The sequence below is a fragment of the Neltuma alba genome, unplaced genomic scaffold (assembly GCF_004799145.2).
Source record: "Neltuma alba isolate B1F8T4 unplaced genomic scaffold, ASM479914v2 tig00005605_pilon, whole genome shotgun sequence".
NCBI lineage: Eukaryota > Viridiplantae > Streptophyta > Magnoliopsida > Fabales > Fabaceae > Neltuma > Neltuma alba.
The window spans coordinates 5,726-25,820 of NW_021634171.1; the positions used below are offsets into that span (position 1 = coordinate 5,726).

The 20,095-nt window shown below is 36.5% G+C and overlaps 2 protein-coding genes across 3 annotated transcripts; one reads left to right on the plus strand and one right to left on the minus strand.

Moving 5' to 3' along the window:
- Positions 1-1,617: 1,617 nt before the first annotated feature.
- On the minus strand, positions 1,618-3,618 carry LOC114748093 (uncharacterized). The gene is made up of 2 exons (XM_028936444.1): positions 3,208-3,618; positions 1,618-3,032 (listed from the first exon to the last, which is right to left on the minus strand). Exon 2 carries the CDS (start codon positions 2,954-2,956, stop codon positions 2,069-2,071), a length of 888 nt encoding a protein of 295 aa, XP_028792277.1. The 5' UTR covers positions 2,957-3,032; positions 3,208-3,618; the 3' UTR covers positions 1,618-2,068.
- An 11,721-nt stretch (positions 3,619-15,339) lies between these two features.
- On the plus strand, positions 15,340-18,744 carry LOC114748081 (receptor-like protein kinase THESEUS 1). Of its 2 annotated transcripts, XM_028936439.1 has the most exons (3): positions 15,340-15,577; positions 15,723-16,802; positions 16,908-18,744. In XM_028936439.1, the coding sequence occupies exons 2-3, from the start codon at positions 15,808-15,810 to the stop codon at positions 18,394-18,396; spliced, it is 2,484 nt and encodes an 827-aa protein (XP_028792272.1). In that variant the 5' UTR covers positions 15,340-15,577; positions 15,723-15,807; the 3' UTR covers positions 18,397-18,744. The 2 variants fall into 2 exon arrangements, with proteins under 2 accessions (XP_028792272.1, XP_028792271.1); XM_028936438.1 differs by having other exon boundaries at positions 15,341-15,577; positions 15,723-18,744.
- Positions 18,745-20,095: the final 1,351 nt, after the last annotated feature.

Sequence of the window (20,095 nt, forward strand, 5' to 3'; positions counted from 1 at the left end):
TTCAAAAATTATTCCCTCTTTATTTTTACATAGAAAAATAATTTTTTTACTAAATCATTTAGTTTCCTTGCTAACTAATTATAATAAGAGCATTTTAGTCATTCTGATATTTATACATTTTCTTTCTTCCTTGTTTTCTCTCACACATCCAAGCAGGATGAGTGATAATATTTTTCTTTCAGTTTTCTCTTCTCTTCATTTTCTTTCCCCCCAATTTTTCTACTCATCCAAGCAGGGCGTACATTTCTTCATTAATTAAAAAGGACGCGCAAGTTATGGATGCCTTCTTTAAAGATCGCAACGAAAATTGGGTGAGGGGTTTCTATAAAAGCTTGGTTTTCATCTGCTGAGTTTGTGATTTTAGATCATACTAGTATCGTAAAGGAGACAAATAAGTGCATTCACTATTTATCTCATCTTAAAGGAGACAAATAAGTGCATTCGCTGTTTATCTCATCTTAAAGGAGACAAATAAGTGCATTCACTGTTTATCTCATTAAGGATGCCATAATTAGATTTCTTAACAACTCTTTTGAGGTCCATCTGCCCAGTTCATATTTTGTTTGCTTTGGCGCGGTTTAACTGCAGTCTTTCGTCCTCCCCCCGAAAAAAAAAAAATCTCAAAAAAGAGTCAATGATTTTAAAACGCAATGTAGCATCAAATAAATATAATGAGGACAGAGTTTCTAGTGAGCTGTGTTTTGTCTTTAGCATTAGCTTTCATTATTATAGAAAACCATCTCCTCGATTGTATAGTTGCAGCTTATCCATTTGTCACTCTCACGGATTATTTTAAAAAGGACGAAGAAGATAGATGCCCCTCACGACACATGTAGAGAAAAATATATGCAGACTCTAGATTGCAAAAATAAATAAAGAAAAATAGAGCCCATAGTTAATTATATATCATCACCAGATAAACCTTCGATCTCAAAAAAGCGACGCATCTCCCACAATTTTTTAGTCGCTGCAGAGTCTTCATCCCAACTTTATTTGAGTTTTCCAGATTAGTTAAGTATCTGTATGTATGCAAGCATATACACATTATAGAGATGCTGAGGTGGTTTTACTTGTTAATAATTAGGAGCATGGATGTGATCCTGAGCTAATTCTAAAATGAGTGGTAATTAATGGGACTCATTTTTCAACACATGGTTCATTTAAGAGTTGCAGAGGCCACATGCGAGACGCACATGTTCTTCTGGGAAAGCTCCCCCATTCCTGCCTCTACATTCTACGTACCTCGTTATAATGCCAACCAGAACAAACCACGTACCTTTCCCTCCTTTCTCTTCCTCGTCGCGTTGAAACTACCCTTCATCACAATGACATTTCTGCCCGTCCATCCTGATGGGTGCTCTAATCTGTCACCAAAAATCACTCGGACCATTGGTGAACTTTCAGTGTTCCTAATCTACTATGTAAGATCGGGAATCTTCATCATGTTGCCGAAAGTTCTATCTGTCTTGTCAATTCACAATGTTCACATATATTTGCATTGAATTGGAAAAAGGCATCAACTCATTTTCCCATCGTCTATTATTCATCACTATTTCTAGCTTCTAACTTGTTCTGCTCCAACCTTACATGGGACACACCACATTGCAGTCAAGAAAGTGAAATTACAGCACGGTGACGTGCTCGTATCCATGGGTGCTCGCAATCCAATCAAGAACTTCATTTACATTTTACACGAAAGTTTCCAGTAAACCAAAAGAAAAAGTAAAAAAGGTGTCACTGAGCCACTATAATGATTCACACCATATCGGCTTCCAGCTTTAAACGTTAAAGATATGGGTATTACAGATAATTTCAGTTCTATACAAAAACTCGCCATCTTCCATTCTCAGGTTAACAAGCTTATAACCATAAATACTGCAGCAGCTTTTCTTCTTCCACGTAACATCACTATAAGGCTGCGTGCCCTCTCACGGTTATATATGCTGTGAATCGATCTCAAGCACATATATGTTTATATGTATAAATATCTGGTTCGACTTCGCCTCCCCAGTCAGTTTGATGATTTGTAGTCATTAATACTCTCTCTAAGAGCATAGGTGGTGACGCGTCAGCATGATCTCCAGTCGAGTCGGACCTCTGCGGGCCCCATCACGTGCTGACTCGGCTTCCGGAAGGAAACGATGTGGCTGCTCACCATGAAGGCTGTCACGCGCTCCGACACTCGTATATCCTCCATCTTGATCTCTTGTAGCCTCCGCACATACTCCGGCACGTGCACTAGGTCCCACACCACCCCGATTCCGCCGGGCTTCAGCACCCTCACCACCTCCCCCATCGCCCGCATCCTCTCCGCCGAAGCCTCCGCCGTGTGCGGGCCGTACTCCCTCCCCACCGTGTGCACGAACACCCCTGACACCACCACGTCGAAGTAATCATCCGGGAACGGCAGCCTCTTCGCGTCACCCTCCCTGCACGTGACGTACTCTCCCACTCCTTCCATCTTCGCGTTATGCAACGTGGACAGTGTCTCCCGCTTGGATCCGTCCAGCCCCACGACCCGACCCGAACTTCCTTCCTTTTTGAGCTGCGTGGCGACGGCGTTGAGGAGGATGCCGCGTCCGCAGCAGCCGAGGTCGAGGGCTAGCTTCACCGAGGACCAGTCAGTTACGGCGGAGACAATGCGCTGAGCCATGTCGTAGTGAAGTGGGACGGAGGAGTAGAAGAAGTTGGCGGCGGCGAAGAACAGGCAGAGTGCGGAGAGCGCGGTGACGGAGCCAGTGAATCCGGCGGCGAATCGGGCGGACACAGCAGGTACGGCGGCGATTGATAGTAATCGCTCAAAGAAGACGCAAATGGGGCCGAAGTAGAGAAGGTAAAGAACGGACAAGACGGCGAAGAGGATCGCTTGACACAATAGGAAGATTAGTGTTTGCCATTGGTCAATTCCGTAGATCGCGTAGATCTGCGTCCAGTTCCTGCTCGTTGATTTTCCCATTCGTTGGAATTTCTTAGACGACTCAAGCTCCAACTCTTGATCACTGTTACTCCAGACTGATCAAGGGATAAAATCTCTGCATTCACATAAACAGTATGTAAGTCGTCATCGTTTCCTAGGCCATAGACCCAAAATTTATTGGACACAACATGCCAAACAAGTAAGAAAAAAAGAAATTTTCTGCTATCAAGCAGAGAACCAAAAGAGGACATTAGTATTCTAGCATTAATACAGTAAGAAAAGGTTCTCACTTTCAGGTACGGATGCTTTTGATCGTGCTGAAAACAATATCAATCAGATCCAAAAGCTGCAAGAACAGAAATCTGAGGCGAGCCCAGGACGAGAAGAATCCAGGGAAACAGAACACAAAGGACCAGTTATCTCAACTCTCAGCTATGATTTCACATAAACCTAGAAAAACAGTAGAGTTTTAGTAAAGGTAGCCCCCATAGACAAACTCTGTGACAACCTCATGGCCTTCAAAATTATGCAGATGTCAGGAGGGGCACCTAAGAAGAAGATGACATATGATAACGCGCTTTCACTGGTGGCCGTGATAACCAGTAATGTCAGATAAGAAAGGAAGGGGAAAAAGGTCAAGAAGCTGTGGGAGGAGTGGGTGATAGCAAATTCTCAACCTTTTGTGTAATTGCTCACTCAGTGAGTGAGGGGCACGATTTGCGAGACAGAGAAGGGGGGAAGAATAGTGATTGGATTATGAAATGGGACCATGCTCCGTCTTTCTCCTTTTGAATGATATGTATAGGGTGAACCGGTTGACCGGCATCTAAGGTTGTTTAATTTAATATTATTCATTACTTTAAATTAAAGTCTTTTCATTTCATAAATAGGTTTGGTGGCTATTTTCTATTTTAAAATCAACTGTGTCCAAGCAGATTTCCCGTTAGTGCCTGTACTTTGTAGGCACCTTCCGCCAAAATTAGTAGCTGCAATTAGTACAAATAACTTCCATGCTCTTGTATACAAAGAGAGACTTCTTTGCTTTGTGGGAAATGAAACATATAAATTAATTCCTTCCATGGAAATATGTCATTCGCGAGGAGAGAATAGTGTTATATTTTTCCTCCAAAATTTTAAAATGATCGATGCATTGATTATGGAGAGGCTGTTGGGGGAAAGATTTAGATGAGAGTGGGGGGCTTATTCATAATTAAGTGGTCCTGGTAGACAAAGGTCTAATTTATTAAAACTTCAGTATTGGTTAGTAGTACAATCTCTTTTTTTAATATAAGAACTAATTTGATTTTAAATTTGGTTCTAAATATAAGACCGCAATCTATTTCGTCTCTCATATTTATTCATTTTTTTCTAAGACAGCCTTTATAGTTGTTGCATATGTTAAATGTTTCATTAAATGTTAAAGCTAATACAGTACTTGATTAACAAGGATATTTTAGAAAAAACAGCGCATATTCATTATAAATACTTAACTTAACAAATTTCCTTACTTTATTCAAATTAATAAACTGCTACCTCTGATCGTAATTATAAGACCTCGTTATAATTAAAACCGAAGGTAGTGATTTTTATATTAAGTATCAGACGTATTAATTATTAATACTGTGAGAGAGCTTTTCTTAATTACCCTCGCAAATGCGAAATTTGAAGAGCTTCATTGGATAATTTTTAATGTTTGAGATGACACTAGAGGGAAACAAATGGCCAAATGTGTGTGCGGGCTGTGCGCCATCCCACGAATCCAGATCTTGCGCTCTCTTTATTTTGTTTATAATTTCCCCTTGTTTTATTATTTTTATGTATGTGTATTTTCTGGCCTGAGTCAATATCATTAGGCCGGATACAAACATTAAAATTAGGATCGCTTTTTTGCCATTTGATTAAGTTGGTAACAGATCACTACTTTTTTTGTTTTCTGTTTTGATAGGACATAGAGTTTTGAATTATTCGATTGTTAAAGTCATTCATTTTCCGGGCAAGAAGAGTACATTCAACACACGAAATTATAAAACCATCTGCGCAATTCCCGTCCAATACTGACATATTCTACGTGGGAGTTAAAAAAAAAAAAAAAAAGGGTCCCGTGCAATGCGCAGTATATTAATTTTATATATAGTACATTAAATAAATTATATATAGTGCATTAACAGTATAAAGGGAAAAAAATAGAAACAGTCAGTTGGATTTGTCAGTTGAATTCCGTGTCTGAAACTTTCTCTGTGGATATGCTCTGGTAATGCTAAAATGTAACATGGTCAAATAATTGAATTTACTGCGTCTGAATCAGAAAAGGAAGAATTATGTAAATAAGAAACTACTCCTCCGATCCTTAATATATGACCCAATTTTTGAGTTGGTTTTGGTTCTAAATATAAGACTCATTTCTCATATTTATCAATTTTCTCTATATTACTCCTATGGATACTTCCTCAACTATAATTAAGTAGAAAAGGGAGAGGGGTATTAAGAAAGATGATTATGGTGTTTTAGAAAAAATGTGTCACTTTTTTTATAATTAACTAACTTACCTAACTTTCTTAATCTAATCAAATTAGTTAAATGAGTCTTATATTAAGAATCGGAGGAGTATATAAAGTTATAAACATGACTGGATTCTTTCCTCCCAACACACTCCTATGGGCTTCTTCCTCATCACTCGCTAGTCCCAGACAATTTTCATATATGCTATTATGCTTTGTTCAGTCTTTGCTTTTTTGTTAAAAGAAAAAACACTTGATTTGAACAAGTGCCTGTAATTGGGAATGCAATCTTCACTTTTACTATGTATCTCTTTGTCTCTTCGCTTATTTCATTGGGAAGCATAAGACCTATCTCAGACACGATTTAACAAATAATTAAGTTTTGATTTGTTTGAAATTTTCATATTACAAATAAATATAAATTTTTTTAAAAAAATATTATATGCAAAATATATACTCCTCCGTTTCTTAATATAGGACCCAATTATTGAGTCGGTTTTGGTCCTAAATATAATACCCATTTCTTATATTTATCAATTTTCTCTAAATCACCCCTATAGATACTTTCTCAAGTATAATAAAATAGAAGAGGAAGATGGGGTATTAAGAAAAATGATTATGGTATTTTAAGAAAAACGTGTTACATTTTTTATAATTAACTAACTTACCTAACTTTTTTAATCTAATCAAATTAGTTAGATATATTTTATATTAAAAACCAGAACAGTATTATATTATCGGGTAAGCGTAATGAAAAAGTGACGCCAGGGCTGGTTAATCTCCGCAAATTATGGAATTATGGAATTAGAGAACGCCGGTCCCAGTGGGCCGCAGCGTGGCGGCACTCTGCGTTTGTGATTTGGGTTCCTGTACGGCTCTGCTCAGTGCTCTCCTCCAGTTATATTTACCAAATTCAAAAATAAAACATTTCATTCCAAATTTTATTTTATGCAATGCTTGGAATTTAGATTCTTAAGCATAAAACGCTCAGTGATAATCATTCGCCTTACCTGTTCTCTTGTGTGCTTTGGGATTGCATCATATATTCTTCAATTAAATGCTTAATGATCTTGTCGCCATAATAAGATATACTCATCTGATTCTAAATGTAAGACTTGTTTTATAATATAATTTACACTATAAAATAGGTCTTATGTTCAGGATTGGAGGGTTTACACAACAAAATTGATCTTATATTTAAGATTGGAGGAGTAGTTGTTTAGCATAACATGACAAGTATGTACATATATGTTGTTTTCATTACCAATGCACTTATGCACAGTTCTCTGCAAAAAAGTATACCCTTCTATTATTTATGTTTTAATCAGAGAATTTGATTGTAACAAGATAAAAGCTTTGGTTGAAACTTGTGTTCAAAATAAATATCAATATACAAATAACTTTTTTATTTAATGGCACGGCACTCCACATCGTCTTTTATAAAATTGTGAATCTTAATAGAAATTGAGTATAACAAGAGAAAATAATCTTTCATAATATAGTAGTGGTAGACTACTATTTTGATTTTTTATTTAAAAAAAAAGTGCCTGCATTTACCATTCAACAATTTTTCAAATAAAATTAAACTTCAATAGAAAAGAAGACATGTGCCTAAAAAGCCAAGAAGAAGAAGTTGTAGATTTTATACCCTAATATTGTAAAAATAAGGTGGATGTGTTGATCTATATCCTTTAGTGGGTTTAAATTGTCCTGGGGAAAAAAAAAAAACTATGAACACATGTGATAGGGAGAATGACAACAATATACCTGTTAAATTTTAAAAAAATAAATAGGTCGAGCTAATTATTTTTACAATGGTTTTTATCACTTTTATAATGATTTTGACAAGTCAAAATCTGTTAAAATTACCTATTTGTTATTTTAAAATTCATGTCCTTCTCCCTCTGTGATACTGGGAGAAAGGGAGGGCAAATATGTCCCACCAGGAGAGGAAAATGCGGGAATGAATAAATGGGCCGTGTTGACGAAGGGCACCAAGAATTCAGCACGCCGACACTGCAGCCCTCTATAACTCCAACCAGACACTAGATGACAAATTACCCCCCGCCAAAAACTTTATTAATTGTTTTATCCAACTGGTACTTTAGTAATCTCATACTTAACAACTCCGGCATTAATTACGCTGCTGTGGGAATCAAAGCCCCCTGAAACAAGGGAGTATTAATTCTATTCATTTTTATCCACCCTTCATACGATCGGTAATTAATTAATTTGAGATTCCTTAACAGGAACTTTATTCCCAGGTAATTTTATTTTTATGTAATTTCTGCCTTTTTTATTGTTTTATCTTAATTCTTCCACTTTCCTGCAAGATTCTCACCACCAGCCATTAGGATAAAGAAACCAAACAAAGTAACAAAAAAAGGCCAAATTTATTTTGGCTATAAGGTGATTCTGTGTTTTGCAAACGTGAAATATTAAATATAGCCAACCAAGTTTTAAAATTAGTTACGAACTGGAAAATCAATTTAGGGTTGTATTAGCATTTGAATAAAACAGAAGGATGTATACGCATTCCTTCTGAATAATTCTGTACTGACACTATCAATCCATTCATCAAATGGATTATCCAGATCACAGAGATGTGACCCTTTGTTGAATATTTATTTTATTTCTCATGCTGCTCCAGAAATTTTAAGTTATGATCAATCACGGTCATGCCGAAATTTGTATAATATTTGAATTTTTCTTCTGGCTGAATGTGTCATGTTTGAACTGAATGGGTTATAACTTCTAATTTTTTTATCAAAAAATATATTTTGTTGGATTTGGAAAAGTAAACAAGTGTAGAATATTTTCAGGCCGAAAAAAGAAAAAACAAGTGTAGAATATTTTTTTAATAAACTCTGAAATTGTCGTCTTTAATTTGCTTCAAAATTTAAACACCAAAATTCAAAATATAATGCATCTTCGTTGAGCAAATCACGGCTGTCGTGGTCACAACTCACAACGACAACGCCCAGCCCCATATGCTGTTTTCTTCCGCCGATTTAAATTAAATGTCAGTATTTTAAAAGTAGGACATATAATTATACATGGTTAAAAAATCTGACATAATAGATATAAATAATTTGATATGAGTATTATATTTTTTATTATATTACCCCAATCCTAATTATAAAACTTTACTTACAGATTATGAACAAAATTTTATAATTAGGATTGGAGGTAATATCATCGTGTGTGTTATTTTTTTCATGTAACTATTTGTTGTCAACTACACAACTATGGCTCTGGGCTAGGTTCGAGTACTGTTCGTTCTAATTTTAAAATGGTTTTTTAATGCGGTTTTTTATAATTATGAAGTTTCATTATAAATCAGTCATAATCCTCACAAGATGTCGCATCCCACGTATAAGACCATGGAATGAGCTAGTGACGCTCTGGTTCTGTTATTTACTTTTCGGGAGGGATAGGATAAGCATATGGAAACTGTCATGATACAGTTAGAGAGCACTCTCCTTTACAGTAGATAGTTATTTTTTTAAAATGTGTATATATTAAATAGAGGTAAAGTTGAAAAGTTGCTATATTTTAATGAAGAGTTAATGCAGTTTAAGGTTTTTCTTGGTCTGTGTGAAACATGTTGGAAGTGCCTTATAAATAGAACCAGAGGAGTAATTTGTAATGCAGGGCGAAACACAAGCGCGCGGGATGAATCAAATTAAATATTCTTTTCTATTCTTGTTATAAGTTTTAAATAACTAATTAATTTGTGTATAATTAAAAACTAGTTAAAATTGATTAAGAATAATTATAACTAGATAAAAAAAAATATTTGTGTTTTCAAACATGACATTATAATAAATGATAAAAATAATAAAGAGGTTTGAAAACATGTAATAAGGACGTAGCAAATGAAAGAGAATAAATAATTAAACATAAAAATTAAAAAATATACTCAATGTTGAGATAAACTCAAATCAAAACTTATAAAATACTCTTTAAGTTCTTAATATCAGACTTAATTAATTAATTTGAGTAAATTAAGAGTGTTAGCTAAATTAATTAATATAATATATTTTTCTAAAATACTTTAAGCATCTTTCTTAGTTTCTTTCTTTCCTCTCCTACTTGATTGCTATTAGGAGAATATGAATATGGTTAATTTGGAAAGAAATTAGTAAACATGTAAAACAGGTTTTATATATAGAACTAACATTAACTCACTAATTAGTTCCTATATTAAAAACCAGAGAAGTATATAAAATAGAGCACACTCCCTTCTAAATTTAAAGTTTAAAGTTGGGATAGGAAGAGGTACTAATTAGGGATGAAAGAGTAAGAATAAGTATATATATTTTGAATAACTCAGAGTATTTTTAAATAATTTTAAGTTTGAGACTAATATCTATCAAATTAAAATTATTAAGATTAAAGCCTTTCCAATGAATATATTTTCAAGTTGTTTTTCTCCTCACAAGGAGTATGAGAATATTAATAGCAGGGAATTACTTTAAAAGCAATCAATGGAGTCTATGGGGCCGCATACTGTAAACGACATAATTACTAAGAGCATGCCTTCAACTATTCAATCACCTTAAGTGGCACATCACGCCCCTTTAGTTTGTCGGCATTCTATCCTGTGCCCTCACATGAGCGATGAGCAACCCAGAGAGACGTGGCATTTAGAGTGATACGCAATAAACTAATAATGTAAGCCCATAATTATTACAATAACCAATTAATCATTTATCTTTTCCAATTTACTACTATTAGAATTTAGAACCTTGCTTGGTGAACAAAGAAAGGTGTCACAATAAATGTGGCCCTCTACTGAGCTTTGATATGCGTATACTCATATATTTGTCGGTGCTAAACCTTAGGCCAGCATTGCATTCAGTTCTGCCCCCGCTTCATTCCAATTCTCCTTTCTCTGGTTGTTTTGAATTGCTTCAAAATTCCGTCACATTAATATTTCTTATTATCCTATACGTAAAGTAAGCTTTATTCAAAATTTGTCATTATGTAGGCTATTATTTTTTAAAAAAAAATGTATTAAATTGAAATAAAGTCGTAAAATTACTAAATTTTATAACAAAATTAGTAAGATTTATTTATAAGATCTTTCTTGATTTGAATTAAATATGTTTAAAATCCCTTATAAATCAGATATAAAAAATCCTAGCATTATACCCCTTCGTCTCTTTTTATAAGTAACAACTACCATCTCTTTCTCATCCCTAAATATGAGAAATATTTATAAGCTGTTTTAAAATTTTGTAACAAATTTTCTATTTGGTTCCCATTTATTACTTATTTTAATACTCAATATATTTGTTATCTCATTTTTCAAACCATCATATTTCTTCGTCACACATGTTCTTTGTTTCATAATTCTTTTTATTATGATAATTTTCTTATTCTCTTTCTCATACTTTCTCTCATAAATAAAGATATTTTAAAGAAAAAAAACTAATTTTCACATATTTATTGTCTTTAAACAATTTTAACTAGTGTTGCTTATAAAAATAAATGGAGTATTAAGTATAAATAGAGATCATAATCATCATATCACGCCGGAGGAGATTTAACTCTAGAACGTATGGATAGAAAAGCAAATAATTGTGTTAATTGGGTACCCATTAAAATAATTGCATAGACGGAAAAGGCATGATTTTACACTCTCGTCCTACAAGTTGCGGACACTTGCCTGGCTGGCTGATAGATGGAATGCGATGAGCCGAGTGCAAATGGCTAATTTTCTTCCCTTACGTTCCTTTTGGGGGGGGGGGGGGGGAGCTACCACTCCTTCCCGCCAATTTAATTTACGGGCAATATACAAATAATCAAATTATGTAGATTAATAAAAACTGGTAAAGATAGGTTAAAGTCAATAAATAATTGAATATATATACACTTGAAGTGTATTTTTTTAAAAAAATATCCTTGTGTAATTTACGGTGAGAGGGTGACTTAGAGGGAGATACTCACGAATAAATAGAAAAAATAGACGGGTAATCAATGCAGTGATATACAGTAGTAACATAATTAATGGAGGGAAAAAACTAAAAATCAATAGATGAAACTACAATTTTAAACATCTTTATAGAAAAGATCAAATCTGAGCTACCCAAAAACTATATCTTGCATGTAGCTTGGAGAGGTTACGAGAAGGCAAAACACACAAACACACGCGCGCGCACGAGATTAATTATGGCAGGCTTCGAATTAGCGGAAACAATTGATTTGGCGCCAAGTCATACAGGTTAATTACTTTATTATCCTGCTGTTTTTCTTTTAATTTGGTTGAAGATCCATTTTAATTAGCGTGTCCAATACAAAGAGGAAAGTACATGGAAAAAATATCGACAGCACTGACTTAGATGCAGTCAGAGATTAATTTGGTCGAAGACCCGGTTTTTTTTTTGTTTTTTTTTCTTTTGAGATGGAAGAAGTATTAGTATTTCATAAATTAAATAATATAGTCCATCCTAAGAAGATGCCACCCATCTCTCTACCTATTCTCATTTCTGCCGTCATAGGAGTTTATTAAGGTTGGCTACCCAATCCACGGCCATCCATTTTAATCGTGTACGGCTCTGTCAAAGTCCACGCGGAAATGTGCGCATGTGTTTGTCCTTGTATACTGTCCTACTTTTGTTCAAATCTCATGAGATGATGATGAAATCGTAGGAATCAAGAAGATGGACGGGATGATCATTCAACTGTGTAATTAAGCAGCATCCAAGTGAAAGCACTATGGCAAGTTGTAATTAAGGAATAATAGCAATTAATATAGGAAAAGTCGTAGACAAAGAGAGAGAAGAACGTGCTTGCATGGTTTCATGGAAGCTACCTAATCAAATGATCCATGATGAAGAACCCGTTAGTAAATCTCAGCTTTTGACTTTGGTTGATCAGCTGCGTTATATTATATGAAGGCCTGGATCTTATTCAAAGCCAGAGGCTTTGTCTTTTTTATACGCTCTATAAAATTAAATACTCAGGATTTGTCAACATGAAATTGTATACTCTATGCGGAATTGAAGTGGAAATTGTCAGCTAAGTCAACTTCAATTTCTTTATTGGTTTCCAGTTGGATCGTCACTTGATGCGCTTGCAGCCTAACGTTTGGGGCAAAGCCATAAAGAAAGCACTTACCCATTTCTTTGCTCCGCCTCCCCTCTCACCTTTTTACTATTCTCTTCCTCTTCATTTTTTTCCTAAAAATCATTATCATGTTATATTATATTATATTATTGTTATAACTTTTTATTTTTATAAACAACACACAAGATTTTGTCATGTTATTAAATTATTCTATTTTTTCCGCCTGGGTAATTTTTTAAATAAAAAAGTATTATCTTCAATATGCACTTTCGACAGGAACCGTGGCATAGAAATTTATCAAATGGGCTCGCAGGCCTCATTCACAGTAGCCCAGCCCAACGTTGGTGTGCAGCCCAATGTAATTTCCGTCAAGCTGGTTTATATGCGCGCGCGCCTGTGTCTGTGTGGGCTGCGAACATACCGATACATTTTCAAGAACTTATTATTATTATTATTATTTGAGCACCCAAAAAAAAAAAGGACAGTCCGTTCTTTCTTTGTTTTTTCCCACAGAAGACAGTCTATAACACATTGCTAGCTACTCCCTCTGATGCTATACACTGGGCATAAGATGAAGCATGAATTAAAAGGTTGTTGCCCACTCCAGAGATTCTGAACCGGCGACGGTGACAATAACTGGAATCGGGAGGAGGATTTGCAACTTGAGCTCTCCAACAAACTTCTGGAGAGAGTTCATAAATTGATATGGGCAATATGACAGCCTTCACAGGGCTCTTCATCACAGCCCTCATGGCGAATGTTCATTAACCGGTTGGGGCGAGGCCCGGCCATGATAACAATTGCCCGGGCCAGGCCTAGTTGAGGCGAGGCCCCTCGATGGACCTGTCCGGCCCATTTTCATCACATCTGCACTAAGATTATGACCGACTCTCTCTCCCCTCCTTTTTTTTTTTTTTTTTGGGCGAAGTTTCCTCTCTCCCCTTGATCAGCTTCCATTCCATCCCATGATCAGACGCAGTGAGACGAGATGAAACAGACGGTGGGCTTCTCAAGAGGAAAATGAGATCCCAGCCATATATATGGATGGTCCAGGACAAGGTAGATTAGATGAGGGGGCAAATATTATGGAGGGTTTTAAAAGGATAGTTGGCTCCTACCTCCTCCGCTAACCGAAAAGCTGGATGGGTGGTTGTCAGTAGTTGGGATTTTGGATAACAACTCACAATTCACAAATGTATCATTACCCGCATCAGCCGCAGCGTGATTGCCGCATCACTCTCTCTAGTTTACAAAACACCTGTTTGGATTAGCAGTAATGGGTATTTATAAGCAAGTTTTATATTAATTAAAATAAAACTCTTCTTACATGTTTATTTTGTATTCTATAAATTATGATTGAAAAGTTATTTTAAACGGCTCGATTGTTTCATGAGAAAGTGACGAAGCATGAATGTGAGATACAAATTATGAAAGTGAATATGAATAGTAAAATATTTCTATTATGGATGGACATGACAAGCAGATACACACCCAAATCCAAAGCACATCACGTTTTGCTTTCCCCCTCATTGCCTTTCACTCCCCTAGTTCTGCCACTGAAAAGTTCGCGTCTACATGTTCATTTTTATTATTTCCGTTTTCAGAAAAGCATTTTTGTCGTTAAGAATTTTGGAAAGCAGAGCATGAGAAATTAGCAAGAAAAATTTGAGGTAGATGGAGGACGTGAACTGAAAATTTGACAAGGTAAAAAGGGGGAAAAAGAGAATAAATGAAAATGTGTGGAGGGGCAGAAGCTGATAGGGACATTGATGGGAGAGATCATGGAGTATCATCCCAACATGAGACCCGTGTACTTCCATTTCACACTTGTTATTTATTCTCAGCCCAAGGCCGCTGCACCCAAGTTGGATCAATATCCAGTTTTAGCAAAAAATACACATCATTTTTTTTATATTATAAGTCACTTCATGGATATTAATAAATATTTTTTTAATATCATCATAATTTTAAAAAAATTAACTACACCAGAGAATATAATACAGATCCAAAACTAAATGGAGCTCTAATTTAAGAGTGTTCTTCTTTCGCCCTTCAATGAAAGAGCTTCGAGGTTTCTGTCGTCATTAAGACTTAATAATTGAGTTCTGAAATCTAAAGTAATATTTAATTTTAGTAGAAGGTTATATATATCTGGTTGACTCGAAATCAAATTATTCACTCTCTGAGTCTCCTCTCAGACATCTGAACTTATCTCTTGCTTATAATTCTGCTGCATACTTTTTCAGACAAAATAAAAACCTCTTGCCTGCTCATTCTCATGTTTTACCTCTGGACTCCAAGTGCTTGGTTTCCTAAATAATCAAAACTTTTTATTGATAAGTATTTATATATGTGATTATATTATTTAAAAAAACGTTTAACGTGACTTTGGGAAATAAAGTCCACGTGAACATCATTTCTATTTCCGCTCAGCAAGCATTGCCATCGCAAATTGAAACAAAATAAAAAGGTACGAAATGAGGAAATCTCCCAACATTTATAATTACGACACATCATAACGTGTTATTTTTATTAAATGTCAAAATGGATAAAACTATCCAAAACTTTTTACCAAATAATGATATAGAGCGAATATCCAGCACATTAACAATGAAAACAACTCATCAATTAATAAACCCAAGCTTATAAAAAGGCTGGACAAAAGATGGAAATTAATGTGCGCGCGTGAGAGATTGAAATGGGAACAATCTATAACAAACGAACACCGATTTACTTGGAATATTATTAAATTTACGAAGCTGAGTTCCAAAGCTCCTCTGCAGTGTAATGTTTTACTTAAATTTAAATTATTAAGAATTCACCAATTTGTGACTGCAGGCTGGGGTGGCATGGCACAGTGAGAAACCGGGAAGTTCCCCATTAATTTGCCTCTTGTCGAGTGGGTCCTCTCTGTATGTTTTTTGCTCTGTAAATGACCGCTCAATCAAACAGCCTGTAAAAGGTTGTTTTGCAGCTCCGCTAAAAAGCTGATCTCCATAGGCTTCCAGTATTAGTAATGGCATTTAGTCATTTGCCCTCTTTACTCGCCATCATATTATACAATATACACATTTTGCTCCTCCGCAAGGTAAATTCTTCCAGAGAACTCATCTTCCTACCCTGTTACGTCCCAACACTGTACCATATTAGATTCATTAGCTCAATAAAGTTCATGTCTCTGTATTCTTTGTCTGTTATCTGTTCCTTTGGTAATAGATCCGATATTGTTTCAGGTTTCTGTTTGGGAATACGATTTGCAGCATTTTTTGGTTCATTCGACGTGATTTTTGAGGTAGCTTGAGATCGAGATTTCCAGTTATGGCGTCCGCTAACCCGTGTTATGGGTTGATGAAGTCGTGGGAGGCTATAATGGCGAAGATGAGGCTTTTGAAGTGGGTACTCTCTGTTTCAGTTGTATTTTTGTTCTTAATTGATGGGTCATCTTCTTCATTCACTCCTCCCGATGATTATTCTATTTCCTGCGGTGCTTCCCAAAACATCACCTTTCAAAGTCGTTCTTTTGTTCCTGATTCACAGCACTCTTCATTAACTCTGAAAACTGGGAATTCTTTGGTGGCCAGTTCCAAATCTGGTGTTCCTTCTCCTATCTACCAGTCAGCTCGGATTTTTACCTCTAAAGCTTCTTACAAATTCAAAATTAAGCAACAGGGTCGGCATTGGGTGCGGCTCTATTTCTGCCCTCTTCCCAACTCTGGCCATGACTTGACTTCTGCTTCTCTGTCAGTGGTCGCAGATGATTTTGTTCTTTTGAACAACTTCACCTTTAGGAAGTACAGTGATTCTCATATGTTCAAGGAGTATGCAATCAGTGTTACTTCTGATACCTTGACTCTCACCTTCATCCCTTCAAATGGTTCAGAAGCTTTTGTCAATGCAATTGAAGTTGTGTCCATTCCGACTGATCTGTTTGCTGATCAGGCATTCGGTCTACACCCTCCGTCCCCAGTCAGTGGCCTTTCTGAACTGGCTTTTGAAACTGTTTATCGATTAAACATTGGGGGCCCTTTGGTCACCGCTCAAAATGACACACTGGGTAGAACTTGGGTTAATGACCTGAACTACCTCCATGTGAATAGCTCTGTCCTCAATGTTTCAGTGAACCCTTCGAGCATCAAGTATCCACAAGCACAAGGTGTTACTCCTGAGACAGCACCAAATTGGGTTTATGCCACTGCTGATGTAATGGGTGATGCAAATGTTCCAAATACAAATTTCAACATCACTTGGGTTTTCTCTGTGGATCCAAGCTTCTCCTATTTTGTACGAGTACATTTCTGTGATATTATGAGCAAGTCTCTCAACAGTTTGGTGTTCAATCTATACATAAATTCTGACCTAGCTTCTGGAAGTGTCGACCTTTCAACCTTAACTGGTAACTTGAATGTGCCTTACTATAGGGACTTCGTTTCTGGTGCCTCAGCAGATTCAAACACTTTAACTGTGAGTGTTGGTCCAGATAATATGGCAGACACTAGAAATGCCACCATGAATGGTTTGGAGATAATGAAAATTAGCAACAAGTTGAAGAGCTTCGACAAGAATGCTTCAGTTGAGAGTCTCCTTCCGAGTTCGCCTTCAAAGATCGGCAAGATAGGAATTATAGTAGGTTCTGTCATTGGGGCTGTAGCAGCATTAGCATTGCTTGGATTGTGTTATTGCTGCTTCGTAGGGCGCAAGGCTAAGCCTGCTCAACAAGGGCATTCATGGCTGCCTTTACCTCTGTATGGAAACTCTCAGACCATGACAAAAGTGTCAACAACTTCTCAGAAGAGCGGAACTGCAAGCTGCATTTCTTTAGCTTCCTCAAATCTTGGACGATTCTTCAGCTTCCAAGAAATCCTGGATGCAACCAATAAATTTGATGAAAAGTTGCTTCTTGGTGTTGGGGGTTTTGGGAGGGTTTATAAGGGAACACTGGAAGATGGGACAAATGTAGCTGTGAAAAGGGGCAATCCCAGATCTGAACAAGGTCTTGCAGAATTCAGAACGGAAATTGAAATGTTATCCAAGCTTCGCCATCGGCATCTTGTGTCTCTCATCGGCTACTGTGATGAGAGGTCAGAAATGATCCTTGTCTATGAATATATGGCTAATGGGCCCCTAAGGAGCCATTTATATGGAACAGACCTGCCACCTCTATCATGGAAGCAGAGGCTTGAAATTTGCATTGGTGCAGCAAGAGGCCTTCATTATCTCCACACAGGAGCAGCTCAAAGCATAATCCACCGAGATGTGAAGACAACAAACATACTCTTAGATGAGAACTTTGTTGCTAAAGTTGCTGACTTTGGCCTTTCAAAAACGGGTCCTGCACTTGATCAGACCCATGTAAGCACTGCAGTTAAAGGAAGTTTTGGCTATCTTGACCCTGAATACTTTAGGAGGCAACAACTTACGGATAAATCAGATGTGTATTCATTTGGGGTGGTTCTAATGGAGGTGTTATGCACAAGACCTGCTCTAAACCCTGTGCTTCCAAGGGAGCAGGTTAATATAGCCGAATGGGCAATGACTTGGCAGAAAAAGGGAATGCTTGACCAAATCATGGATCAGAATCTTGTGGGGAAGGTGAATCCTGCTTCTCTGAAGAAGTTTGGGGAGACAGCTGAGAAGTGCTTGGCTGAGCATGGCGTGGATAGGCCATCCATGGGAGATGTGTTGTGGAATCTCGAGTATGCTCTACAACTTCAAGAGACCTCATCAGCACTCATGGAACCTGAAGACAACAGCACAAATCACATAACTGGAATTCAGTTGACTTCACTCGAGCCTTTGGATAATAGTGTGAGTAGGATTGAAGGGGGCATCTCTGGAAAAGATGATGATATAGAAGATGGAGCCACAAGTACCGTGTTCTCACAAATTGTAAATCCTCGTGGAAGGTGATTTGTTCTGGTGCATGAGAGATTTGTAAGTACATTTGGTGTATATATACACCAATCCAATGGGAAGGTGGACATTTGGTGGGAGTTATATCTTACAAGTATGTGACCTTTGATTATAGGCTTGGGGTAGTTCATACAGGTTTACCTTAGAATTTTTTCCAGTGCGTCCAACCATGGAGCACAGTGGTCATTCAGGCCGCCTTAGTCTGTTTCTGTCATCTTGTCTTCACCTTATTCCGTTAATATAGTTGAATGCTGAGAACAAATTAGCCCTTAGATATGAAATGTAAGGTATCACTCTGATTCTGTTGTTGATTTATATAAATTAATATCAGGCTTCAGTTTCATATATGGGCCTTACTAGTTTTGATTCAAAAAAGTAATACAGAAAGTATCTTACTGCTTCTGATGTTTGTCACAAGCTAAGTTGCTTCATATCGCCCTTATGTTTAACCATGTTCACCATTTTCAAGTCGAGTAGTTCCGTTGTCTTTGTTGTAAGCAGCAGATTTTAAAGGTATCTGTGAGGCAGATGAGTTCTTTAGTGTCTGTAAATTAAAGAGCGACATCTGTGTGATTTTCTCCTTAATGGATTGGATACTGATCGGATTTAGGTCATGTCAAGTGCTACAAAATCACAGAAACCACTTTACTTCAAAAGTAGTTTGTCATATAAAATGCAGCGAAATCGCAAAAACCCTCTTTTTCCCCCCTCAAAAAGTAATGTTCGGCATCTTACCCTAACATGCACATGCTCGTTGGGCCTTGACAAGAGACGTTGAATTGAAAGATATTCTCTTCAACTTTCTCGTGGTTCATGTTAGTCCTTTCTCTCTTTGGGCCACAGCAAATGAGAAGCTGTCGCAAGTGGCAATCAGTGACAGTATTTTGTGGGGCCACCAACCAGAAAAACTGTGTGTTTTTTTTGGGCTTCCAAAAGCTTCCAGAAACCAGTTTTTGCAACTTCCCTGTGTTTTTCATTGTTTTCCTTTATTCATGTGGACAGCCCTTCATTGCAGAATGGAAGGTATGGACCACGGCCTGTTTATAAATGATATTCATTAATCTGTACAGTTGTTTTTGTTTTGGCCGAACATTTAGGTTGTGTAGTTTTTTTCAAACACACGTGTTCTTTTATTGGAAATAATTTTATTTAACACATTGTCAAGTATTAAATGTTAATACCTCTTTTTCAAACATATTTAATTCATCATGTTATGGCGGACAAATTCTTTTTACTGAACTTAATCTTGTTGGTTTGAGTAGTTGTTATCTACTAGTAAGCAGAAATAAACTTTATTCACTTTTTTAAAATAAGGGATAATTAAAAAAAAAAAACTAAGTTGATAGCTGTTTCCAGTTTCACGCGTTTCTTGACCAAGCAATAAATAAATGGAGAATTATGAGCTCGGAACACTCCTTGGTCAACCCTATACTAACTTCAAATAAGATGAAAATTTTAATTTTGATGTTACCAAGTATAGGCCTGCCCTACAACCATGGGCATACCTGTCAGTCTGTCACTAAATCTTGCTCAGCACTACCCTTTCTCTCTCGCATGGTCACTTGCAACAACTGGCACTAACCCGCAACCACGGCCTTTTTCTTCCAACTGGACTGTGTGATATTATTATTTTTTTGGCCAGATGTGATGTCATTAAATAATTATATTGATGCGTAAAATAACTTCAATTTTATAA